This window comes from Haemorhous mexicanus, chromosome 1 (assembly GCF_027477595.1).
Source record: "Haemorhous mexicanus isolate bHaeMex1 chromosome 1, bHaeMex1.pri, whole genome shotgun sequence".
NCBI classification, from domain to species: Eukaryota; Metazoa; Chordata; class Aves; order Passeriformes; family Fringillidae; genus Haemorhous; species Haemorhous mexicanus.
In genome coordinates, this window is record NC_082341.1 from 6,979,939 (window position 1) to 7,007,599 (window position 27,661).

The following is a 27,661-nucleotide window of genomic DNA, read 5'->3' on the forward strand; positions in this document are numbered from 1 at the left end:
GTTCAGTTCGGAATGAGCAACCCAGGCAGGTGGCGGAGTCACCACCCCTGGAGGTGTTTTAGAAAAGATTGGACGTGCTGGGTGGTAGGCTGGACTCGAGGACGTCCGAGCTCCTTCCCAACCACACTGACTCGGCAGTGCCGAGTCTATCACCCACCCCGAGCACGTCTCTCCGCCACAGACACAGCCCCGCACCGGCTTCTCCCTCACACCCGCGGGAGGGCCCTGACCCGACATGGCGGCCCGGGCGCGGGCGGCGGCGCAGGCGCGGGGGGCGGCGCTGGCGGCGGCCGCTGCGGGCCCGCCCGCATGGAGCCCGCGCCGGGGGAGCCGGCGGCCGCCCGGATGGTGGCGTAGGGCCCGCACTGCCGGCCCCGCAGCATGGCGAGCTGCCTGCCGCCCTGCGTGATCGACGGCGGCACCGGGTGAGTGCGGGCAAGGGAGACCGGCTGCCGGTGCCCGTGGTGGGGACGGGGGGTGTCTCCGCGCCGCGCCCCTCCGCCGCCTCCCGCTGCCGGCGAGCGCTCCTCGCACGGGGCCGCGCTGCTGCCGTGTGTCCCGGTGGCCTCTTGGCTTGCTGAGGGTTTCTCTCCCCTCCGGCCTTCAGCGGGCTGGTGCCCATCGCTCTCATCCTCCCTCTGCCCCTCCTGCCCTTCCATCCCGCCGGAGCGCGGAGCGGGGCAGCCCTGCCGTGTCCCCGCCGTGCGTGTTTCTGTGTGCCCTCTTCGCCTCTCTCTCGGGACCCGTTTTCGTTTGTGTCCTCTGGCTGTGAAGTATTGCATGATGCAAGTGCTAAAATTGGGGACGGCTGGTTTCAGAAGGGGAGAGGAGCCAGGAGCGCGCACTGAGAGCGGTCCGGAGGCGATGCCTGGGAAGGCTCTCGGAGGTGCCCGAGCCGGGGGCAACGCTGTCGGTGCCTGCCTGGACACAGAGCCCAGCGAGCCCGGCTCCCTGCCCCGGGCCGCTGTCAGTGCGGGCTCCTGCCTCCTCTCCCCTTTGACATCAGCCGTCCCCAATTTTAGCATTTTCGGCTGAGGTTGGAGCGCGCTGCCTGGCTCCAGTGATGCGCTCGGTCATTGGGTCATCTTTTCACCTTTCTCGGATCAGTGTGAGATTTATTCCGTCCTTAACCAAAGCACAAGTTTTGTAACTCAAGTCTTTGAGGGCAGGAGTGACTCTGAATTGCAGAGGCTGTGCTTGGGAGGCGTTTCAGGAGCGGCTCTGTCCTACCTCTCTGTGCTAGAGAAGACCTGAATGGATATTCAGCATCCAGTCCTGCTGTGCCTTAGCGGGGGAGGTGTCAGGAGGAGCTGTAATTCAGCTGTAATACTGAATCTGTGGTGTGCTTTGGCTAATTAATACCTTTCCTTTGGCCCAACAGTTACAGACAGCTCTGCGGAGAGGAAGTGAAGCACCGGTCCATGAGTAACTATTCGTGCAGTAGCTTTACTTGTCAGACTTGGTCTCTCTGATTGCATTAATTTAGCCTTTCCTCTGCAGGGAATTTGCAACACTATTTAAATTTTTTTAATACTTGGACAGTTATCTTTAAAATTTCCTGAACTGAACAATCTTCTAAAAACCAAACCCCAGACTAATCCAACCAAATCAAGAAACCCCAATCCCTAGGTAACCACAGGAAGCACTTTCCAGTGCTGTGGTGCCACATTGCCTTCTCCTGAAAAAGTGTGTCACATTTTGAAATATGTCTATATTAAACTGTCATGAAAGTTTTAGAAATCTTTGCCTGTTTCTGCTTATACTTTAGCTTACCAGAAACCAGCTCTGCCCCCTCAGTGGGGAATACTGGAGTTCACAGCTGGAGACTTTGGAAGTAGAATAGAGACCAGGTTCTACCTTGTGTCTAATTCTGCTTGCTCTTAGATACTTCTTGATAGTTTCCCAGGTTTCTTCTATGTATTTGCTGAAGATATTTTAAGTATCTGTTCTCCACAGATCTGTTGATATTGGGGGATTACTACTTGATAGTGTAGAGAGAAATGGGAGGTCTGGGTGGATCCTTTAAAAAGAGTACAGTAGAAACTGTAAAACTGAGAAAATACATTAAATGCCAAAGCTGCCTTTTGCAGGAGACCCCCTTGACTTAGAGTTTGTGGAGTAATTCCAGTGTTACACTAGCAGTAGATATTGCTGGCCAACAGTTACACAAAACAAATAAGGATAGGACATTGCTTATTGTGTCCTTTCAAAGAAATAATAATTGAAGTAGAATTTCTAAAATCTGTTTCGTGCTTGCATGGGTAAAGCTGATGGGTTTTGTGGGGGAGGGACATGTATATTGTTTTGTTTCAGGGAGAGTTTGGATAGTCCCCAAGTGATGCACGTTTGTTTTTCAATGCCTCCAAGTGATCTTGATTCAAAGGAGACAACATGATATCTCTGCTGGTGGGACTTGTGCTTGACTATGTTGTAGGGCACTCAAAAATGGAAGACATTTCAGACTACTGAATGTGAAATAAGTTGTCTTGCAGAATTCAGGATGAAATGAGTCTGAACAAAAGCAGCCAGAAGAAGTAGCTTGACTCATTGATACACAGTCTCTGGAATTTTCCTCTGTGTGGGCTGAAAACCTTCTTATTGTTAGAATGAATCTACTTTGGGTTACAAGCTTCAAACAAGTCATTCAAATTATTCATGAAAGGGCTTTCAGATGAAAAAATTGGGAAGAGCATAGCAGAAAGGGAAAGGTGTATGCAGACATGCACTGTGGGACATTGTGTATATAAAATACACTTTTCTACTTAAATCTCTGGTACTGAATGAGTCGTTCTGTCCAGCCACTAATCCGTCTTTTTTTTTCATGTTAGGGGTTTTAAAAAAATTGTTAAAATAATGGTTTTGTTGTTGTTTTGTGCATAAGGGGGCTGGCTTAATTTACTGTAACTTGCAGCCACATGCCTCAGTCCTGTAAATGCCAGAATTCTTCAAAAACAGTAAGAAAAGTTCTATAAAAAGTAGTTACAGACCTTCAGTGAGAAACATATTTTTGTAGCAGGATAGGATAATGTTCCTTTAGTCTATTGGATGTAGATGACTTGAATTTCCTTTGCCATAAACTGTTCATTCTTTATTCACAAATCTTGCAGAAATAGTTAATAATTTGCTATACTCTTTTCCATTACTATTTGCAAATGACTTGACATAGTGCAGTTTTGATGCACTACATCTTGATTTTCTCTGCGTGAGATTCTCCTCGTGATCAGTTTACACATTGCTGTCACTCTTTTTGTGGAGAAGGGCATGCTATTTTTAGTTTCTTAGGACTATCAGGCCTTTTTGTGTTGCTGTTTTAAATAGCTTTAGACTTCATAACCAGTTTCATTATTTGGCATTTAGCTGTGGGACATCAGAACAGTAGTAGGTGGGTGAGCAAAACAAAGGTATCTTAAAATACCCCTCTTCAGTATATTTGTAGATGCTGAGGAGTGCTTCTGGTTTGGGTGTATTTTATGGAAGCCATTCCTTTTTAGTAAAGAGAAAGTACTTTGACAAAGTCTTACAGATGAGTTAAGAGGTAAATACTTGATTTCTGGGAGAAGTGAGCTGGACTGAGTCTTAAAACTTGAAGCTCAAGGCGTTTTTTGATGATGTTGCTATTAAAGATTGCTGGAGCCTCAGAACATGCTATGTTTCCCCTCTCTTACTATATTTCTGAACAGGCATTATTGTAATTGCTCTTCTGGGCCTAAGGAACCTGAGTTAATTAACTGTTGTTTATAATCACAGGCTTCAGTCCTGCAAAGTGCTAGACTTTCTCAAGAAACCCAACGGCTCTACTGTACTCTTTATTCTTATAGTGGCTGCTGGTGCTCTTGGGTAAATTGTGCAGACAAAATAGATTTTTTTTTTTCCTATTAGAAATTTTCTCCTTCATGTCTTCATTCCCATCCCTTGTGCTTTTCCAAATCTTAATGAAGAACTCGTGTTGCAAGTTCCTCAGACATGCTTGTAATAATGACAATGGAGTCTGCTATGGCAGCCTGGCATCACAGGTGTTCTGGCAGCAGCAGCCTGGTTATTCAGCCTCTTAGCTGTCAGGGAAAGTGTTCTATTTACAGAGGCTATTTGTTTGTTTACAGGACTTTCTCAAAGCATTCTGCTATTTTTAGTCACTTCATATTTATCTTTTCAGAGGTTTTTTTTTTTGTGTGTGTGTGAATGTAACGCATCGTTTTAAAGATGTGGACCAAAAAAGCAATAGAGAGTGATCAAATGCTAAAGTAGTTGCATTTGGGTTTTGCTCTTTTGTGTACTTGTACAGAGAAAAATTGAATGTCTTGTGTTTTCAGATGGATAAAGCAACTGCTTGAGTTTGTGATTTGTTCTCATGCTTTGGGAAGAGTTTTCCTAAACATATCTCTCCTCTCTAAAGTGGTTGAGGGTGCAGCATCTGCTTCCAAGTGCAGTCCATTTGTATATCTTTGGAGTCAGTTCTTGATGTAAGTTCTTCTATCTTTCCATCTTGGTGGGACCTCAGAAGAGAACAGGGTTAGGATGACCAATCCTCATGCAAAGGTTTGTGAAACTGGTTTGTGTATGAACTCGTCACTTGGTCAAAACAGTATGAAAGAGACCACACTATTTTTAGAAATTGCTTGTTTCAACAACATGTAATTTCCAGAGATTTAAAACAAAATGTGTAGTCCTCCAAATCTCCTTGCATGAAATAGCTTTAGTCTGTTGGATCAGTTTTCTGCTAATTTTTAGTGCAGTATCCTATATTTTGGCCTGTTTCCAGTAGGTTCCTCTCTCACTGGCAACAAATTGCTGCTTTTAATGAAATTAAGTTGGAATACTGATTATCTACACATTCCACCACAGCTGTCTCTATAATTTTACAGATCACAAGATGTTGCATTACCATTAGTCTGCTAGGCTGTAACCCAGGAGAAAGAAAACTGTGTTTTAGATACTTAAATATTCATTGGAGAAGGGACTGGAGACCAGGTACCCTCTGTAACTGTTAAAGTCCAGAGCCTTTCTGTTCAGTAAATATTTAAATAGCATGTAGGAAAGGGAGTATTTTCTGTAGGAGGTGCTGGAAATGGGTCACCCAAACTCTTTAATGTACCCTTGAGAAGAGGAATGACTTTGGGTCCTGCTGGGCACAACAGAGGTCTGGGACCAAGTCTGCCATGTCCTGAGGCTCCTGGAGAGCAAAGAGCTGCACAACTGCTTAATCTATTTTCCTTCTCTTCCTGAGTGGTCTTGGGAGAAATCTGAGTTTCTCTTCCATTTGGTTTTGTCAAGAACACCTGAAATGTGTCTGCTTGTTCCAGTCTGTCTCTTGTTTGATGTTAAGTAGATTGGTTTTTTTAACAGGTTTTGTTTTTCTGCTTATTTGTTTCACCATTGAACTGAGAATTTAGTTATTCTCTTTGTTTTAGTACTAGTCTTTCATGGATTAATGACATGTAATAAAAATCTTTCCATATGTTACCTTCTGTGAGATTAATTCTTTGAAGAGAATTTTTTTCATTCTACTTAGAAATAAACTTATTTGGTAGTTTTTTAGTAGGAGAATTAACCCAGGTTAAAAATGAATCTGTAAGATACTGAGCTGCAGGGGTTTGGTAACTTTACAGGTTACCCTGGTAGGGGGATCTGATCCGTTCTGGAGAGGGAAGGCGAAGCTCCTGCAGACTGGTAGCCCAAACTGACTTGTAGAGAGTGTTTTCTTTTTTTAATCCTGTGAGTGGGTGTGAGTTTAGCATGTGTGTTGGGGGGGAAAAGATGGCAAACTGAACTCACCCCTTGGCCAGACTTTAAGAAATGAGTTCTGGTTAGACTGCAGAAACCTTTTAGTTTATTCATGCACACAGATATATAAAAATTGTATGAAAAGTATATATATGTATTTCTATTGTCTTTGGTTTTTGTCCCTGAGGCTTGAAAGGCTGTTTTTCATGATGTTTCTGCCTAATTGTCATTTCTAAGTCTTGAAACTAGGTCTTTTAAACAAATAGAAATGTTTTCCTTGGTTTTCATTATGTTCATTTAGTCATGATTCATTTCAGAGAGAGAAATAAGAGGAAGTGGCCTGTACTGGTCTTAAATCCCAGTGAAACTCCTGTTGTTGCTTGTTATGTTTTAACAATATTCCCTAGGTAGGCCTCATTCTAAAATGTGAGGAATCTATGCAATAATAATCATAAAAAGAACTTTTGCTAGTAATGTCCTCCTTTACAGTCAGTCTAATTTAACATCCTGATTATGTTTTTCTGAGAGCCACAGCAAGTGTGCATAAACAATTTGGATTAGACTGAAAGCATATGTCTATAATGATGATTAAAAACCCAACAAACCCTTGCCTGCAAAACACAGTCCTTGTCTTTTTAGCCTTGGGGGAATGGCTTTTTAACTATTGTTTGAAGTCTATTGAAGCTATAGCTTTGAAGAGAATCGAAATATAAATATTTAAGTCCAAGGTCATTGATAATTCAATTTAGATTAATTCCTTTATCTAAGAAAACTGTGATCCTTAATGAGTATTTTTATACCAAATACTCTGTAAAGAGGAACCTACTTTTCAAGCTGCTAATGAAGATGCAAACCTCTTTTTTGGCCATGGCATAATATTATTTGCAAATATTGAGAGTAGGATGCAGACAAAGACTTTAAATTTACTTTAGGACCTAGTCTGGGATTGGTCTCATTTAAGAATATCATGGCTTTATGTTTTTTGTGTAAAAATGATGTGAACAATGCTGATTCCCTCAAGTCCTGCTGCTGCTGTACTTCTGTTTCAAGCTAATGGCAGTATTCAAGAATGACATCAGTCTCTGCAAGCATTCAGTCAATTTAGATGGGTTGGTTTTTCTTTTAACAGTTTCTGATGTGGGTTTTGTTGTCATTGTGGTTTTTTTTTTTTTCCCCCCCTAGGAAATAGAGCTGTTTTTCATAGTCTGGGATATTAATTATTTCTAGTTGCTAAAGACCTGGAGTAGCTTACTAGCCACTAACACCTGCAGAAATTTTTAGGTTTTATGTGAAAATCTCTTTACTTTTTTTGTTCCCCCTTCTTTCCTCTTAAGCCTTTAATTGTTAAAATAGATCTTATATGTATATTGAAAGAAATGATCAATGCTTTGTACCATCTGCTGCCCATTTCTAAAGCATTTCATCAGTGCAGGCTTGCTTTGGTGTAGTATTTGTCTTTTATCACACACAGATAATATACCCCTGACAAAGTGAGTGGTTTGTTCAAAGCCTAAAAGGGAATTGTATCAGGATTGTAAGAAGGGTTCTCTCTCCTGTGGTTTATACTTGTGATACTGTATTATTTCTTTTCTTCCTGTATTTGAGAATATTAAACAAATATGTAAAGTCTTAAGCTCTCTTTGGTCATGGTAACTGAAGGGTAAAATCTGCGTGGCCCTAATTTTTCCCAAAGGGTGCAATGTGACCTGCCTGTCCTTTGTAATGGCTGGTCAACAAGATGGAAGAAGTAAGAGTTGAATTTTCACTCTTGATAGTTCTGAATAACACTAGCAAAATTTGTAAGCTGAAGTTGTCTGAAAAATAAAAATAAATTAACACTTAAAATATTTACCACTTTGAGTTTTCTTTTCAGCAGGATGATACTTGAAAGCATAACCCAGAAAATATGGACATGGCAGGTGGTGCATGTTTCACCTTCACTTTAAGAAGTGGAGTGAATTGAAAGTATTTTTTTCTTCATGTTTTTGCATTTAAGTGCATCTAATGACCTGGTGATATATTTTTTTTTCCCCCCTAGGTATACGAAGCTTGGCTATGCAGGAAATACAGAACCTCAGTTCATTATCCCATCATGTGAGTTGATTTTTTTTTTGTCCCTCAAATTGTAACATACACTGCTGTTACTGAGCACTTTGAGGATTAAATGACATGCTTCCAACTCCCAACTCAGCCCTTACAGTCCTGTGTCCATCTGGGAAGTGATATTCACCCTGTTAGCATCCTTGGCTGGAGTGGAGCTAAACAGAGCTCCTTGTCTGCAGTTAGCTAGACTGTTGCTCATTAAACCAGCTCTTGGTTGCTATGACAAAGATGAAGAGAACTCCAGTCCAATTTCCTTTTTATCTCCATTATTTTTTGGCCAGGACACTTGAGTAGACAGAATGCAATTTACCTCCTGTCTACCTGACGCCATGGTTACAGCCTGGATAATCTGGGGGAAGGCTCCCAATCAAATTAAGTACTGAAGTGCAGGTGGTGTCTGCCTTATTTACATTGTCTGGGACTGTAGACAGTTTAATATTCAAAAAAGTTGTTGCTATTAGAAAATGTTCCTTTTGGGTGTGTGTTTGCCAATTAAAATGTTCTTGCACATGTAACATGCTTTTGTTGAACAGATTTACTCTTTAATTTTGTGTGTGTGTGTTAAACTTATTTAAAATGTTATACTTTTCTGGTGTTCTTGATTTTAATTGACATGTTAATAGTTTTTTTGAAATGCTATATATATAAATATATAAATAGTAGTACTATGTATTTACATCTATAATGGCATCTGTTACCTCCATTTATGTTAAACACTGCTTTTTCTTTTTGTAAACTTTACCAATTAACTGCTTATTAATGCATCTAGACTACCTTGTAGCTACTCATGGGAGAAAGTATAAAGATAAGGAAGTTATGAAGATAATTGGTGGCCAAAGAAGTGAAGGGGACACAGTTCTTCACCAGGTGTAGCTGTAGTACTGCTTACAGTCTCATTATTTTAAGTACTGTAAAATCTGAAACCTAAACCACTGGTAAAGATTTAAATGTCTTATGTTAAAGCAGTGGGAGATAGGTAGGGATTTCCTGTGAATTTGCTATAAATCCTGTTTTATACAACTATAAACCTGTTGGGGGATAGTTGTTTTTCCAAAAGAATTGTTTGCCTGTGAGTAATTTTTTGGTGCTAGTAGTATTTGATGTGTTTGTGGGTGATGCCTGCCTACTCTGCATTTTCTGCTATATGTTATTTAGACCTTGATTATGACCTATTGAAAGAAAACTATATAAATAAGGTTACGTTTTAGCAGTACTTCATTCCATTTTTATTTTTAGCTTGCCCCAGATTTGATTTTTGCTGTCTCATCTTCTTGCCTACAGCAGCCATCATCTAATAATTTTAGTGATAGTTGAAGGCTGCTAATGGGAAGCATAAGTGTCTCCAGAGATTTCTCTGTAGCCCTGCAAATTGATTTCTCCCCTCCCTCCTTCCTCTTTCTCACCAACCAGGATAATGACTCCAATACTTATTTTTGAATACACAGTTTATTTTCTTCTTCCCCTGCTCTTTGTCTTTATTCTAGAGTTGGAACTCAGAAAATCATGTTGCTTACTGAAATGCTGCCCTTGTACAGGTTTAGTGACTGCTGTAGTCTGTAACAAAATGCATTTTCAGTATTTTCTGTGAATTATTAGGTACAATAATGAGGGATGGGTGATCCGAATCCTGCAGGATGCAGTGAGAATGAACTTGGCTCTATTGGCTTGTCAGTAGATCACTTGCATGATTTCTACTTTTTATATCCCAATTTTTATTTCTGGAAAAGAATCCTTAAATAAATAAACATTCATCACTTGCTATTTATCTGTTTTAATGTTGTTTTGATTTGTTTTTTGGGTTTATTTTAAGGCATTGCAATCCGAGAGTCAGCCAAAGTGGGGGACCAGGCTCAGAGGAGGGTAATGAAAGGTGTTGATGATCTGGACTTTTTCATAGGAGATGAAGCCATAGATAAACCTACCTATGCTACAAAGGTGAGCATTCAGGAGACTTTGACAGCCTTTTCCAAGTCTCACATTTTTATGATAAAATATTCTAGGACTTTTGGATAGCCATTCCAAACACGTTTGCATTTTTTGTAAAGTTTTTATTGCTTTTTAAGAACTGCATGATTTAGTTCATGGCTTTACCCTTTTTTAGATATCTGTTTTACTAGTGCTGTCTTGTGTGGTTGGTGTTTGTGTAAATATTCATTGATACAGTGCAGCTGTTCAGTTTTCAAAATTCTGAGTTATTAAAATAGTCATATACACTGAATATTTAAATTCTTGCTAAAAGGTTACCCTTTTAACATGGCACACAAACTGGGAAATGTGTTGGATACTTTTGCTTCAGGGAAAGTCACAATTGTTTTGTGAAGGGCTGTCTTCAATGCAGCTTTTCTGTGAATCATATTTTCCATACCCTAGTAAAGGACTTCTTGTACTTACAAAGTGTTACTGGCTTATGAACTATGTGGAAAAAAATCATATTTTATACATCCTTCTGTGTTACTTAAATGTCAGCTGTGTTCTTAACGTTGAACAAAATGTAAACATCATCCCTGCCAGAAATTTTAGGTGAAAAATATATAGCCTATATGGTCTTTATTACTTTTTATAATATGGAAAGGCATATTGAAGCCAAGTATGCTTCTCAACTTTTTAAGTGATAAAATTTATACAGAAAGAGGTTTAAATACAGTTCTGCAACAGACTAACAGGAATAGAGTCTGGACTCTGGCTGCTGGTCCTGCAAGGTAGAATTGGGCTTGGAAGTACCTGGGAGCAGGAGGTAAATTTGAATTGTGCCTCTGAATTAAAGTCGGGATGGGTTTGATGAGATTCCTGTGAGATGAGGTGTGAGACTGTTCCTGTTGCTGGGTTTCTTTGTCCTTGCATGATGCAGTGCTGACAAGTTGTGCTCTTGCAGTGGCCTATCCGACATGGAATTGTTGAGGACTGGGACCTCATGGAGAGGTTCATGGAACAAGTCATTTTTAAGTACCTTCGAGCTGAGCCAGAGGATCACTATTTTTTAATGGTGAGTTAATGAGGCCTGGTAAGGAAGTAGTTTTGTAAGAGGAAAACCAAATATCATTCCAAGCACAGGTAGCTCTGCTGAAGGATTTTTCTCTGTATGTCTTATTTCTCTAGTAATGACAAGGTTTGGGTTTGGAGGAGAAAACTAATCTTTAAAGCTGCATTATAACTATTTTGTGTTAATGTTGTGATGCAGGCTACTGCAGGTCAGCTATTGCTTTTGAAAAGCTTCAAACACTGTTTAAATTCTGTTTGAAATTTTTTGTTTTGAGTACACTGAGGATTTTAAAAGTTGGATTACCAAAAGTTTGATTAGCTTGATACTGAACTAATCAAGGCAGGATCCTATTGAGGTGCTTTTTCAAAGCTCTTTGTTTTTGCAGACAGAGCCTCCACTGAACACACCAGAAAACAGAGAATATCTTGCAGAAATCATGTTTGAATCATTTAACATCCCAGGACTTTACATTGCTGTGCAGGTGAGCAAAGTGAATGCGTAGAAAACAACTGCAGTCTTCTGGTCTTTCGTAGGCACGTGTGTAAAATGTTTGAAAATGTACTTTTTGGGAGTGTAAATTAGAGCACTCTGCATGCTTCTAAGTATAAGCTCTCTGTGCTGCAGGCAGTGTTGGCCCTAGCTGCCTCCTGGACGTCACGGCAGGTCGGGGAGCGGACTCTGACTGGAATTGTCATCGACAGTGGTGACGGGGTGACCCACGTGATCCCCGTGGTAAGGAGCAGGATGCATTTGAAATCAGCACTGCTTTGGACAGGGTTTGCTTACTATAAATTTAAATAAGAAGCGCCAAATGAAACCTTATTTTTAAATTTTTAGTGTTGGCTGGGACTTCTTTCCTTGCAAAAATATGTATTTCAGTATGCATTAATTTAGCTTGTAGACTACAGGAAAGTCACAGTAAGGAACCATCAATCCAGCTTTTAAAAGGCTATTTCTGTGTAAAACCTTACTGTTACTGTGACTTAAATATCAATGATTGTCATGGGTTTATGTTTCCTGCATGCCAACAGTGTCTGACAAGAAATGTCCTAACTTTTTTGGGTTGTGCCTCTGAATTAAAGAGGCACCCTGCATTTCGACTGTTTAATATATCTGGTAATGTGTGCCTTTTATATGATTTATTGTATTTTATTGTTTCCACTCTGCTTATGTGGAAACAAGTACAAATTTATATAAGTACCTGTTCTTATACATGATCAATCCCATCAGTTCAGTTAGGTGAGGATGTTAAAAATACAGAGTTATCTGTGCATGCTGACATCCGCTGACGTCATTTTGTGTATTTTTGAACCATACTGTGTCCTTGAATGGTCAGGTATATTAGAAATGAAAATTTGATTTCCTTTAACTTCATCTTGCATTTTGGTGTTAACTTGATCTTCTCAGTGTTTTGTCATATGGGCGGTGCTGAGAAGAAACAGCATTTACTACGTGAAACTCTGAAAAGTGTAAAAAAAAAAAAAAGCAAGGGAAGAAATAATGTGGCTCAGCAATATCAGTGTTTTCAGTAAATACATCCTAAAAAAATTCAGCAAATAGATTTCTTAGTTTTTAGTTTTGTTGTGCTCATTGTAAGATTGTACTTCTGTTTGAGTTTTCTATTCCTATGTGATTTTTCTTGTCTGAGAAATTTAATTTTATACTTTTTTCTATTAATTTTTTACTTTAAAACAGAACACAGGTAGTTTATTTATGTTTGCTTTTCTAATGATACCTTAAAGGAACCATCAGATCTGACTAATATATACAGATCTGTCTGATATGTTTATCACTTGTGTATCTATTAGATAGTCAATATCTGTTTATATGTGGTAATTAAGGTCTTTAAATAAAAACTATATTCACTTTGCAGTGAGGTGCACATTTTTAGAGTGATTTTGAAGTTTCAAGATTTTACTTTAAATAGAAAATCAGAGTATTATAAAAATGAATGTTAATTATTGATACACAGTAAGTTTTCCCCTTAAATATGTCTTTTCCTCTCCTCCTACATAGGCAGAAGGCTATGTAATTGGAAGTTGCATCAAGCATATTCCTATTGCAGGTAGAGATATTACTTACTTTATTCAACAGCTTCTAAGGGAAAGGGAGGTAGGAATTCCTCCTGAACAATCTCTGGAGACAGCAAAAGCCATAAAGGTACATCCTCCTTTATCTCTTAATAAATACACAGTAAATCTCCGTGAGCTAATTTTTTGGCTCTAGCAAGTTGCCAGTGGCTCTCTTAAAAATGCAGATGTGGGCAGTGTATTACAATTACACCAGCTTCTGGTGGTTTATCCAATCAAGTGTGGGGGAAGGAGAAAGAGGAAGAAAATATTCATGCTGGGCTGTTTGGAGTGAGTATGTTCCACAGCTTAAATCAGAATTTCAACTTTGGAGTTGTTTAAAATTTGCTTTGTAATAGAACTTAAAAAAAAAAAAAAAAAAAAAGTAGGGTGATTGTGTAGGCCTGCTCTTTCAGTGAAAGCTTGCCCTTGAAATTCTTTATTGTTGGTGATGTTTTCATTTTGGGAGAGGCAAATGTAGCTGTGTCAGCATGTGCAGCCCTTTGGAAGCAAATGGGCCTCATGCCTTGAGGGGGTGAGGCTTCAGTAGGGATTTGGGTGGGAAAGTCCCTTGAACAGCTCCATCTGTAAAAATGATCACATTTTTCTTTTCTGATTGTGTTGCACTTTAATTGACTGATGTACTAATGATTTCAGCTCTTTTTAACACCTGGTGTTTCTTACCAGGAGAAATACTGTTACATTTGCCCCGACATAGTGAAGGAATTTGCCAAGTACGACGGGGACTCTCGCAGGTGGATCAAACAATACACGGGCATCAACGCCATCAACAAAACCAAGTTTGTTATAGATGTTGGTTACGAGAGGTTCCTCGGGCCAGAAATCTTCTTCCATCCCGAGGTAAGAGCAGGGAATAGCCGTGCTCAGTTGTGCCTTTCCTGGTGCCTGGGCGCCATCCCGTGGCAGTGAGGGGCCAGTGAGTCTCCTGAACACGAGCCAGGTGCACTCCCAGGTAACATCAGCACAGCAGAAAAGTGTTTTTGTGATGTTCAGTCTAACGTTTAAAACATCTGGTTCTGTTCCTTTAAAGGCAATCTGAACTTGAGAAGAAATTGTTTAATTTCACAGTTCTTGTATAGCATTTTCCTCTTTCAGCATCACTTTAAACAAGTCTGCCTTTATACTTTGTATGCTGCCAATCCCTTTGGGCACCACTAAGCATGACCTTGATGATATTCTAAATATTGGATGCAGACTTTAGATACTGAGTCGATTTGTAAGGCATAGATGATAAATTTATCCTTGAAGGAAGTCTATTGAAATCTCTTTTGGTGTAGTCATAAGTAGTATGTACAATTCTGGGAAAGATTACTGTACCTCATCTCTCTGATTTTTGATAGTTCAGTTTGATTGAGTTTCAGGATATTGTTGAGGGGAAGGAGTCAGGTTTTAATACAGGTCCTCTGCATTCCTGCACACTTAATTGAACTTATTCAGGCACCCATAGTCTGTAATACTGTTAAAAAGTTTTATTAAAATCCACATCAACACTGGTGAAGTTTCCCTTTTTCTAACCTCCTCCTTGGAAGAATATTAAAAAGCCTCCTTCTGCTTCCTTTTGTCTGAATTCCATCTGTAATCTTCTTTGGTCAGTTTGTAACCATCTGATCTTCTGCCAGTATTAAATCTCAGAGCTAAATAGTTTTTCTTCCCTGCTGTTTACCAATGTGATTTAACAGAGAAGCACTGAATCCCATGCCAGACAGAATTTCAAAAGTTTCTCATTCCATAGTCTCTAAAAAGACTGTTGGGAATGGGATAAAGAACCAATTTCCATTTTTTTCATTTCTTGGTAGTTTCTTGACTCTGTATTGAAAAAACCACCCAAACCTGAACTGACTTCCTAGACAAGAAAAATATAATAGGTGATGTGTACTGCATCAAAAGAGAATTTCTTGTGTTTCATTAACTCCTCACTTGAAAGAGTAGCAGCTTAGCTAGGTAAAAAGTGCCTCTGCTAAAACTGTCTTGTAATCTTTTCCTATTTTCACTTTACAGAATTTGTTCTGAAGTCTTTAATACTCCTGAAGTTAGGTCTTGGGGTTTGTGGCTATCCAGATTATTTCTCTACTTTTAAAATTAGAGATTTTATTTGCCATTCTCCAACCATATTGTATTGGCTGGCAGACTGCAATTTTACATTCAGTTCTGTTGTCCCTGTTCTGGGATGATGTTATACCCTAACTCTCATTTCTGCTTATTCCTTTTCCCTGCTGTTTTATCAATGTCTTTATGGAGAGCTCAGGAGTTTTCAAGCTGTAGTTCATTCAGATGAAAACTTTGTGTGCAGCAGCTTCTCTTTTGGGTTATGTGGCTTCATTTTTTTGCTTCTTGCATGATTGATTCTTACTGTGGAAGTTAGTTTGAGTTCTTGGGAAGTGCCCCCATCATTCTTAGGGCTCCTGAGCTCCAAGCCAACTTCCATTGCTAATTTTCTCTCAGTTCAGTATATACTTGTTATGCCTGACTGTTGTTATTTGTTCATCCATGTAGATACCTCATCTTGTTTTGAGTGTAAATCCCATGTACTTCTACACAAAAGCTTGTAATATATCTAGAATAATATATTATTATGTATTGGTAAATAATTTAATTTTTTAGAATTTACTCTCTGAAAGGAGAAAAATATGGGCTATTACCAGTTATTTTCTTTAAAGCATATGTTAAGTGGAAAATTTCCACTAGGTTATTTTGTAGCATTAGCAACTCTTGACTCTCTTCTTTATAAATGCAGAAATTTACATCAGCATTGTGTTCATGTTTGCATTGATAGGGGCTTTCACTCAAAATCTTAGACTATTTATGCTTTTTTGAACACTAGGTACTTCCTGGACTTGGGGAAAAAAAATGTGTTTTTGGTGGGAATTTAACTGAAATATTTTAGTAGCATTAAAATCTTTTTGCAGATAAGCATTCTGATTTGCCCACCGGTGTTTCTAATCTCACTTGAAAGGAAAGGCAGGACCACAGTGAGTGCTAACAGTGTGTTTAATATTGCAGAAAAACTCAAACTCATCTTGCAGGCAATAAAAGTGCATGGTGCGTAAATTGTAAACAGTGACTTTCTGACCAAGGAAGAGAATCTGATTTTCTTAGCAGAAAGAAAAAATTGTCATTTGCCTTGCAGAGAAGTGTTTGTTTTATTGTAGAATAAATGGTGAGCAAACCGTTTATTGGTTTTAAATAAGTGGTGGGCTTGAAACTCCCACTCATCCCCTATTATAAAGTCTCTCCACAGTCTTATTTCTGCCTTTTTAATTTCTCTGTTCTTTGGATGAAAAAAATCTAATGCCTGTTCTGTTTGATTTTAGTTTGCCAACCCTGATTTCATGGAGTCCATTTCGGATGTAGTGGATGAAGTCATCCAGAACTGTCCCATTGACGTCCGGCGGCCCTTATACAAGGTATGGCCTTTCTCTGGTAGGATTCATGGCATTTATAGGATTTGAAATAGGGGTCTCTCCAAGCTAGGTCTCATAAGCTTTTGGAGATCTGTTTCACACTCAAGATAACTCAGCTCCTTTAGAAGGCATAAAATTACCAGGATGGCTTTTGTGGTAGTTTGTGGTGGTGTTTGAGGGTCCCCAGGATGAGGGAAGAGATGAGAATCTTGACTCCATGTTTCAGAAGGCTGATTTATTATATGATATGATATTATACGAAAATTATATATTAAAACTATACTAAAGAAAGAGAAAGGAGACATCAGAAAGCTAGAAAGGAATGAATAATAAAATCTCGTGACAGACTCAGTCTGACACAGCTGACTGTGATTGGACAATAATTAAAAACAATTCACATGCTGGGTAATCAGTTCTCCAAATCACATTCCAGAGGAGCAAAACATGGAGAAGCTGAAACTTCTCAGCTTTGCAGGAAAAAAAATCCTGGCAAAAGGAATTTTTCATAAAATATGTCAGTGACAGTAGTGTTGGAAACAAAAAGGTTTTAATAAAAGGCAAAATAACAAAACTCTTTATAAAGAAAAACCAATCCAGAGTCCTTGCCCCTGGTAAAACACCTCACAAAAACAATTAGTTCCTTTGTAATCTTGTTTTTCTAATAAATTACTTAAACAAAACTTTTTTGCTCTTATCCAATTAACTATCCTTAAGTTTGAAATAAAATCCCCCAAATCCTATAAAATGTCTTTTCACCTAATTAAAAAAAAAAAACCTTCTAAACTTACTTCCTTTTTTAAAAAAACAAAAAATAATTTGGTCACTCCATCAACTAAAGCCACATTCCTATAAGGAATAAGGACCAGCATCGTGGTCAGAAGCATGTGCATGGCTACTACTTCCTCCACAATGAGAAATGTGAACTTTTAAACAAAGCGTCGTCTCTGAATGCCACAAGATATTTGCTGCTTTTTAGTTTTGAAAGAAAAGTTTCTGTAAAGGCTCAATACATAGGTAGGTATTGTCCCTGAGGAGCTGTGGCAGAGGAAGGTTATTTCTATCTGACATTGTTGAAGTGAATTCTTGTGCATGAAGGACTTCTAGTTTTGCCCATTTCCAGGGTTATACTGTGGTCTTACCCCTCTCACTACCCTCCTTCCCCTTCTTTATTAAGTAGTGGTTTCCAATATTTTTTTTTCATAGTCTTGTTTTGTACCTGCCCATTGTTTGCAGTTTAGTCAGTACTGCATCACTTATAAAGTGCATGAAAACTGAAAATATTTAGGGAGAGAACAATTAGGCCAGCTTAAACCTGCTTAAACCCAGGGTGTAGTCCAGAGAGTACTTTCAGTTCCTGATTCTTTAAGGAGTGAAAAGTAAGGTACTGACATGCATAGTCCATGGCAAGTTTTGTCTGTATTGGCAGCACATCCCACATCCCATGGTTCCCTTTTTTCAGCTTGTGCAGGAGCAGCACTGTTTTGGAAATTACAGCATAAAGCTATAGCATGCAGAGATTTGTCTGCTCGTGTAAAAGGTGGTAGTGTTCCTCACCTGGTAGAATGAGCTTTAAGTTCCAGCTAAGTCATGTCTCAGGATAATTTGTAACTAATAAAATTTTGCAGTGTCTTCTCCTTGCCTGGTAGACACTCTGTGTAATCTAGAATGAGACCTAGCACTGCAGAGCAGATATGTGGGGCAGGATGGAAGGGGAAGTTGAACTACTTAACAGGTTCATATGTCATTTCTGCAGTAGATGTCTTCAAAGACTTTAGGCTTAGGTAGCAGCAAGGTTTAGGAACCCCTTAATGTGTGGTTGTGCTTAGGGGTCTCTGCTTTTTATCTGAAGGACCAAAGCTTCCTCAGAGCAGATTCTTTGCTTGGTAGGGTAGGGTTTGGTGCAGATTAAAATTTGAGGTTAAGTTACTTCTGCCTCATCATAATCAGTAGACAAATAACTTTGCCTTGGCTTGCCACTGATTGAGGCTTTGTTTTTCCTTTTTTCTGTTTTTCATTATACTTGCTTAATTAAAATAAAGTTTCACAATTACTTGTGGAATGTACCGAGAGATATCAGTAGTTATTGGTGGTAATAGTTGCTATCTTCTTTAAGCAAGGTCACTTCAAAGGGATGAGCATGCCTTGTTCTCATTGTTTAAAACAGCGTATGGATGCAGAAATATTCCACTCATACTTTCTCTCTGAGGTTTATCAGTTTCACTTGCCATGGTGCTGAGTGCTGGCCAGCCAAGAGCCTGTGCTTTGGAGCTGAGTTTCCATCAAATGGATCCTTCTTCAGTGTTCCTGCAGAAAATACCTAGCAATACCCTTATTGCAGGTTTTATGTGGGATGTAGCCTTTGAATCATTGTTCCACAACCCATCTTTCGATGTCCTATGGTATTTCTGAGTTTTACTGCCAGTATCCCTGTTTCCTAATCTGATCAACATTTCTCTCACAAGGCCAGTTAGCTTACCTTGTGTTGTTTGGACCAATAGAACCTTGATAAGACTTTAGCTAGATCTGTGACAAGCCAATCTAAAGGGAAGAAAGCATCTAAGATTTGTAAATGCTCATTGGTCAAAGAAATTACAAAAGTCAGAGAGTCTGAAAGTTTTATTAACAAATTACACACTTGGCATGGAAATTGATCTGTTAGTCTCTGACCTGCTATCTAAGCACACAGCAGTAGTTTTTGGGTAAAGGGTTAAGGTGCAGGAATTAAAGAGGGAGAGATGAATTAAAGAAAGAAAGAGACAATAGGAGAGCAGTGTTGATCCAACTGCATCAATCTGGCCAATGACAAGTCCTGGGGGCACTTTTTATGGAGAGGTTTCTCTGCCCCAAATATGGGTTTCTTGCTTTCCATGTAAATTAGTTACCATATGCAGTGTGTTTGGTCAGGCCTTTCTGGAAATGGGTTGGAGGGCTTTGGGGACTTTTGGTGGCAGTAGTCCCACCCTGTCATCCATGCCCACTTCCTGCCACTCATTCCTTGTACTGGTGGTTTGTTCTTATGGACAAATGTCTATATGTGCCTGGCCCCTCTTCTCCGGCCAAATCCTGTTCTACCTCACAGTGTGGTAATACCAATAGTCCCTGGTTATTGCCAGCAACTCTTGTCTGCTGTTACCAGCAGTCCTTGGTTGGCTCCACAGCCATTTAGTTATTGGTGTTTGAGACATACACATGAGCCCCTTCTTTTCTGGGAATTGAGAGCTGAAAAGAATTCCACTTTGAACTGCTGTTTACAGGACCAGTAAAGAGTGGGCTTTAATCATAATAATACTTTCCCATCCTGGCCACAATTTGACTTGCTAAGTTTCTTTGAAAGTTCAATAACAAAAATACTATTTCACTTGAGTTGTTACTTGGGCAAGAAAAAGGTTTCTAAGGCTGTTTGTTAAAAGACAGGTTCTCATTTAACACCTGTTAGTTCTGGGAACAGACAGTGTTTCTGTTAAGCTCAAGAAGGGCTTGGTCCAAGTGCAGTTTGTCAAGGCTGAGGCCTGATGAGCATTTCTCAGATCCTATTGGGGCCTGGAGTGGGGGGGATGCACCCTTAGAAATCCATCTTGCAACTGAAGTCATCTTCTCTGTGCCTCCACAAGATCCCATAACCTGCAGCTGTTCAATACCAAGCACAAACATCCTTTCAGACATGATGAAGCCTTTTTTAATTGTATAATGATTGCCAGCAATGCACTCTCTAATTCCCATGATTACATCATCTTAATGTGATTGCTTGGAAAAACTGATTTGTATTCTCTAACACAGAGTTGAGAGATCTGGATTGCTTGGGATGAATTGCTTTCTGCTAAAACAGCAGAAAATAGGTATGGGTTTGAAACCAGGGGACTTGCTTTGAAATTTGAAAAGATGAGGTGGGTTTTGGTGGGTTTATTATTTAATTTTTTTTTTTTTTTGCAAACCCAAAGCTTCAGAAAGCAAACTGAAATTTAAAATGAATGCTCAAATGAAATGAGAAATGACAGAGGAGATAAATTTTGGATCTTACCATATGGATGAAACAATTTGGCATCCTGGCTATGTTGATCATTCCTGTGTGTTGAATTCCACTGAAAAATGACCCATCCTGCATGCAGCTAAAAATCCTGTATTTGTGGGGCTCAGTGAGACATTCCATCACCCTTAGTGTTCTCTGGGAAGAATGGTGTATAGTTAATCTAGTTCTATTTTTTTTTTTTTTTTTTGAGAATTTCTTAGCTTCCTTTTTTCTTAAAATACTGTTCTACAACCTTTCCTTGTACTTATATGAATACATAGTTTAACTGATATCTCAGAAATGGAGAGAAATTGCAGGGAGAGTGCAGTAGCATGATGGGGGCTGTGGTCTGCACAAAAATGAGACCCTTCCCCAGCTTTCAAGTTCTGTGAGCACACCAGTAAATTCTGTATAACTACTGCACACCCAGCTTGGATCAGTGATGAGCATCTGCTCCTGTGGTACAGCCACAGCAGATGCTGGTGTGGAATGTTTTCAGCACTAGCTGGTATTTAAAAGTCTCTCTTCAACCTGAAAGTGCTCTGAAACTTGTCCTAACATATGTCTGTTAGGACATGAGTTTTTGGCACTTAGTGTCAAAAAACAGTCTCCTCCTGAGTGTAGTTATAATAACTTCAGAGATGTACAAAGGGCTTTGAAAAGTTTGAAAAACTGCTTGCTATCCTAATAAACAGTATTTTTTGTTAGTAACAGATTCAGAAATATCCCTGAAAGGTCCTAGGCAAGCATGCTTAAGCATTTATGATTCAGATCTTACTGAATGAAATGACAGCATCCTTGACCTCAAAATTCTAAGCCAAGTTCTCAAGTTGAAAATTCTGCATGAGGTGGGGGACTTTAGGATATTGGTAAGTGTGGTGTTTTATTGGAGATGAATTATCCAGTTTTTCCATGGAAACACAGGTGCATGGAGAGAAGATTTTGACAAATGGGCTCTTTTCCTTAGGGAAGGAGACTTCTTAGCAGGGTGTGCAGCTGTTGTGGGCTCAGATTAGTCTCTCTGAGAATGAAAACTTAGTGAAATTATAAAGTCAAGCTCATTGCTACATTTAAGACTTGGGCTGCCCTTGTTGTATCAGTGTCCACTGAACAAGTTAAACTGCTGAGCTCACAAGAGCCCATCCTCAAACACTGGACAGGTCCTGGGTGCAGGGACAAACTGGGTGTTAAAAACCCCCTGACATCACTTCTGATTTCAGTTGCTGATAAATAGGAACAGCTGTTGTGAGAGCAGCTCCAGCTGCACAGTGTGGTGGGTAGATGGCACTGTAGGACTGGCTTTGCTGATCTGTGCTCCAGCACCACAGAAATTCCCTGTTACTGACCCAGAGCAGAGTGGGGGAGGCTCTGGGGTGAGGGAAGGATGGAGAGACTGCCAGGCCATGGCATCTGCTGGCACCATGACAGGACATGGGAAAGGAAGAGCATTCCTGCTGAATACTGCAGTATTCCTGTGGGGTTTAAATGAAAGCCCCAAGAGATTAACTATGTCATTGTAGCACAGGAGTACTGAGAAGCCCTGCTTGTTCCCATCACAGCTCTAAATAAATTTGTAAGATTACTCCTGCTTGTTGGTTTAACAATAGCTCAGTGCATCCGTAGGATTTTCTGGTTCCTTTTGTGTCTGAGGCATATTTTTGCAGAATGGCACCACCATAAGTCATGCTGAAAACTCTTGCTGTGCCTTGAAATGTGAAATGAACATTAAATTCATGATTTTAAGGAAAAAGAAATTATTTCTTTATTATTAGAAGTAAATGTATTTTTAAAGTAGTGTTTCTCACAATAAATTTACTTCTTTGTGCTATATTTTTTGTTTGTTATTAACAATATTTATCCTTTTACTTTCCATACTGTGTTGGCAAATAGTGCCCTGTTTTAACCAAATTAACAGAGACATGTAGCTTAATTGATTCACTTGATAATGAAGTGCTTGGCTTCAGCTTGTGAACCTTCCTGGTTTTACCCATAATAATTTTTATTAACAGTCATATATTGATCTCATTACATGTCTCTGGTGGTCTGGTCACGTCATGTTAACTTTAATTTAGGCTGTCAACTGGAAAGAAGGGAAAATGGGATGTGTTGTTCTTACTTGCCAGAAAAGCAGGGGATGCTTTGCAGTGCTGCAAAGTCTGCTGTGTCCAGCTGAGAAATGTGCTCACACCACAGTGCAGTGTGAAGATGCACAAACCAGTTCAGCACCTTGTGTTTGGTAGTGCTGAATTCTTCAGGAGCTAACTTCCCTCTTTGGAATTTTTATGTGAGCTTGATTTAGTCAGAGATTTCTGTTGCAGGAGCTGGGTTGCTTTGTTGGGTAATTTTATATCTCTGCAGTGTTACATTGTACAGGCATAATATCAGAAATGATACAAGGAGAAACTCAGTATCACAGAGTTCATAAGAGAAGCAAAAGGTACAGATGAGGAGGGAGAAATTTCTTGCCAGCCCTCTGAAGTGATCTAGATGATCTTAGAGGTCTTTTCCACCATAATGATTCTGTGATTGGTATCCACTCCCTGGTCTCCTTCCAGAAATAGCCTACTTCCATTTATTTGCTTGCTGTGGTTAACTTTTTCAGGTGTGTGGAAGGGCTTTGTTCCTCTCTGCTAAGGGAACACATTATTTCAAAACAACTTAAATGTTCAGCCAGTTAGCTATGAATGTGAAACCAGCTGGAGGTTCTTTCCATCAGCAGGTATGATAATTGGTGTTAGCTGAGAAACATGTGGGCTGCTTGGAGCTCTTAAACCAGCTGAAGTGTGTTTGAGCAGAGTAAGATCAGAAGAAGTCTTCTTTAAAGGAATCAGCTGGAAACAGATACTTAAAGCCTAACTTTTTTGATGTCTTTCTCTGGGAGGCCAAAGAATTCTCTGATATGCTGAAAACCCAAACATCACTAGTAAGCTTTCTCCACAGATGTGTTTAGCATGCTTTATTTTTATGGTTTTTAAGTAGTTATTGGAATTACTCAGATTTATTCCAGAGAAGATATTTAAGAGGTCAGGGTGGAGGGAGGTAGGGAGGTGGGTGGTGCCCCCTTGGTTGTTTTTTGGGGCTTGTTTTTGGGATTTTTTTTTTATCTGACCATTTTTCCTTGCCTTTATTGTGTCCTTTGTAAGTGGTGGTGTGGTGTTTGAGGGGTTTGGAATGGATATGGATTCTGCTTTCATTGTTAGTGGGGATTACCTGGCTTCTGACCTGAGACCCTGCTGAAGGCTGTATGACAAGTCTTCTAGTACACAGCATGGATTTGGTCTAGTACTGACAATAGAGCAGGGGAACTGTAACTGTATAATTAAACATCTTCTAAATGCAGTTGGTGTCACCTAGTTACTTATATCCAGAATTTTGCTTAGCCTGGCTGCTCCAAACAGGTGATAGTGAGGTGACTCTCTTTTCAACATTTGTACCTTGGTGCTTCTGTTCTCCTTGGGCAGTGTTATTGTTGATTTTGGTGTGTAGAAGTGCCTAAATAGTCATAATTTGAAGAAGATGTAACTTCTTAGCCTCTAACCCTGGAATGATAACTAGGTGGAAAGATCCTCTCGATGCAGCTAACTCTGTAGTTACATGAATTGGTTTTGGATGTATTAAAAAAATTATTGTTTGGTTTATTCTGGAATCTATTTTTAGTGATAGCATTGTCCACTTTATGCAGTATGCTTGAAGTTTAATTTGCTTTGAATAGAATTATTGCTTTCACGTTCTTTGCCAACTTCATTATCTCCAGGTAATATTTTCTGATGACATCTTTTTAATTGCTATTTCATCACTCAGGTTGGTTGTTGTCTTTTTTTGCCCATTAGCAATTTCCTTTTCCCAAGTGGAGTGCGTGACCACTTTGATGCAGGGGAAGAGATGTTCTCGTGTATGGGGAGAGTAGGGGGAATCCTCTCTCCTGCTTTAACTTTAGGATCAGCTGTGATTTCTGGCTCCTTTCTTCTTCTCTGTCCTCCTCTTTTCCTTTTGGAAATGCTTCAGAATTGTTATGGGGACTTATGCTTTTCTTCTTTAAAGCACACCTGCCTTCTTATGCATTCTTTTATACTGTAGATGATCTGAAGCTGTGAAGAAATTACTTTTTCCTGCTGTAATGGTTTTATGATGTGCAGGGCTTTTTTTTTTTTTCCCCTCATGAAAAACAAACAGCTTTCTTCTCACTTTACCAGGTACAAACAAGATTTCCCTGATTATTTGATGCTTAAAATCCAAGAATTTCTGCACCCTGCAAGTCTGAACACTTATTGTGCATGTCTTTGACTCTTTAAATCCATGTGCAGGCTGAAAACAGTGGGTCAGGGATTCTTTCATTATGTGCACAGTCTTGGTCTGCAGTGTCAAAAAATGTAACTGAGAGATAATCCTTGGACCTGTGTACAATGAACTCCTGATCCAGGTTCCTTGTGGACATGTGTCAAAGGCGTGTGAGTGGTTTTAGCACTGTGCAAAGGCACATGTGCAGTTTTGCCATGTTGAGTTCTTTTTTCTGATCATGAAATGCATTTTTGTTGCCCCTGATGTTATGTTCTAGGGGTCCTGTTTCGAATGCCCCACCTTTGAAATTTCTCCTGTGTTAGTCTGGGATCCTGCAACAGTATCAGAATTAGGGATGGGAAATTCTAAAATGTCTGTTTAGAATCCAAGTACAAGTCCAGGCTGAGAGGCATTTGGTTCTGCTCTGAAAACTGAGTAATACCAGACAAGCAAGGGAAGAGGCATCATACCTTCCTCTGTGCTGCAGTTCTGTTTGAAGGTGTGGTGCCTTTTTTGAAGAACTCTGGAAATTAAAAAAAGAAAATTGAGTTCTAGATAATTTTGTAGCTTTTGTAGCTATGAAATATGATGAGACTTGAGCCTTATTTAGTGTCAGGGCTAAAACTACTTGCTGTGAACATCCCTAGAGAAACTTCTTGATGTAGTGTCTTATTTCTGTTGCTTTGTGTATGTAGGGTACTAGCTCATGGTTTTAATGGAATCCTCCTTTGTAATAACCCATTCTACATAAATATATATAAAGGAGAAAAGTAGGGGAGCCAGGAGCTTCCTGGGATTTGGGGGGTGCTCAAAGTGCTCTACCTACCTTGTCAGCTTCCTAATGATGCTGAAATTCAGTCACCTCTGCAGTGCTGGCTGTTGGGAAACTTGCTTGAAGGCAGATTCACAGAATGTGTTTTTAATTTCTGCACAGAATGTGGTGCTCTCAGGAGGCTCCACGATGTTCAGGGACTTCGGACGACGGCTGCAGAGGGATTTGAAGAGAGTGGTGGACGCGAGACTGCGGCTCAGCGAGGAGCTCAGTGGTGGTCGGATAAAAGTGAGTGTGTGTTTCAAGTGCATTTATTACACGACTAATGAGAGAAATCAAGTTGAAAGTTCTCACCTCACTAGTAAAAATGTGCTGTAAAGTCAGTAGGATTTGTTTGTGTGTTGTTAAAGGCACTGGTAGCCTTGCAGTATATGACGTCTTTATAGGAATCTTAAAATTATTGTGAGCAGTTCTGGTTTTCCTTCTAGGAGATGTGTGAGTAGTAGGCAAGAGGGATTTAACTTTGTGTCCTTCATTATAGTTATCATGAAGAGTTTTATGACTTGGTCTCCTAGGGGGAGCATATCTGAGTAATAAGTGATGTGAATGGAGGGTTGAAGGTGTCTGGTTCTGACCACGTGAAGTTTGAAAACCAACTAAATGTGAACTGTTTTCCTTAGCCCAAACCAGTGGAAGTTCAAGTGATAACACATCACATGCAGCGTTATGCAGTTTGGTTTGGAGGTTCCATGCTGGCTTCAACAGTAAGTCTTCACCAAAGTTATTCTTAATGTTTACTGCATGTTGAATTCTGGGTGTATTTGATCTGAGTACTAAGTTCTAAACTTTTTCATTGTGACAGCCTAAACCATGTCACATTCTGGAATCCTTACCCAAGTTTTTATCTCAGTAAAATTTGTACAGGGCAAATGGGAGCTTTGCTCAAGTAAGGATATCAGGAGTTGACATAATTCTAAAGTAGTTTTGATATGATAGTTCCACTATAGTGCCTTTATTCTTTAAATCAGCACTAGAGATTAGTTAGGACTTCAGGAATATAGAATCCAAATCAATGGTCTTAAATGCAAGAGAGAAGCAAATACAGGAAAATGGGAAGAATTGCTGTCTGCCAAGTGGGATTTCTTACTGCTGTGTTTAAAAGCAGTCTTATGACCAGACAAGCTTCTCTTGATTAGTTGTGTTCATATCATAACATTTATCATTTTTAATATTCAAAATGTAATACAATGTCATAAAGCTGCAATCTACTGATATGCTAAGATGTTATTTATTTGTTTTTTTTTTCTACTTACCTTTTTATGCTTTTGGGGGGGATCTGTTTTATATTTTTATAGCCAGAGTTTTTCCAAGTATGTCACACCAAGAAGGACTATGAAGAGTATGGCCCTAGTATTTGTCGTCATAATCCTGTTTTTGGAGTCATGTCATAATGCTCATCCAGTGGAAATAAAGATATTCTGATACTGTGCTGGTGAAGAAACTCTTGCAGTGCAGAGGCAAGATACTGTAGGCAAGAAGGCAAAAGATACTGTAAATACTGAAACAAGATGTGGTTAACTCTGAGGCATTTGGATCACTATTGTAAGCACAGCTTACAGCCCCAAGTCATTTCAGTACCAGCCATTTCTCTGCTGACTACTCAGAGCCTTTCCTTCTTTCTTCCTAAATGTGAGGTAATTGAAAATGGGTAAGTCTTAGTTTAGGAGGTTGTGCAAATACTACTGAAACTGAATCTTGAAGAATAAGGCAGTATTTTACTGCTTGTGGAAAGATCTGAATTTTTCCCACTTGTGCCCTGAGTTTGCAATCAAACCTTTAGCAATGGAGCACTAAATACCACATTGCCTTTAGGGGTGTTGGAATGGATACAGGTACCTACCCAAATGGAATAGATTGCAGGATTGGGACAGTACTTTGTAAATGTAGGGTTTCATATCATTTTGTATTTTATGATATTGGTAGGGTGAATTGATGACTAGTTCTAAGCATGAACAGCTGTCAATGTCATGGAATGGTGTAATGCATTTCCAGGTGTGGGGCATGTATTGGATCAGTGCTGGTATATTTTTTGGGGGAAAAATAAGCCATGTATGATAGAAATGGATCTGTTCATGTTTGGATGATGCAAAGTGATTTACAGTATTGTATGAAGTTTATTATAGCCACTGTTCCTTTGTTTTGAATTTTCTGAAGCTGTTTTTTAGGAGATGATGTTTTATTTTGCTGTTGGTGAGTGGTGGATGACACATGGACTTTGCACCAGTGAAATAAAAGCTGTTAACATCTTTA

General features: G+C 39.4%; 1 protein-coding gene across 1 annotated transcript; it reads left to right on the forward strand.

Annotated features, from left to right (window-relative positions):
• The first annotated feature begins 285 nt into the window (after nt 1-285).
• Nucleotides 286-27,661, forward strand: ACTR3B (actin related protein 3B). The gene is made up of 12 exons (XM_059839496.1): nt 286-425; nt 7,760-7,815; nt 9,635-9,759; nt 10,697-10,807; nt 11,190-11,285; nt 11,429-11,536; nt 12,821-12,964; nt 13,561-13,734; nt 16,206-16,298; nt 25,514-25,639; nt 26,032-26,115; nt 26,707-27,661. Exons 1-12 carry the CDS (start codon nt 382-384, stop codon nt 26,800-26,802), a joined length of 1,257 nt encoding a protein of 418 aa, XP_059695479.1. The 5' UTR covers nt 286-381; the 3' UTR covers nt 26,803-27,661.

Excerpts from the sequence above, each read along its gene's own strand:
- ACTR3B (XM_059839496.1), top strand. The coding sequence starts at position 382 with ATGGCGAGCTGCCTGCCGCCCTGCGTGATCGACGGCGGCACCGG. Across the intron at positions 426-7,759 it reads GTGATCGACGGCGGCACCGG|GTATACGAAGCTTGGCTATG; the intron begins GTGAGTGCGGGC and ends TTTCCCCCCTAG. Across the intron at positions 11,537-12,820 it reads TGACCCACGTGATCCCCGTG|GCAGAAGGCTATGTAATTGG; the intron begins GTAAGGAGCAGG and ends CCTCCTACATAG.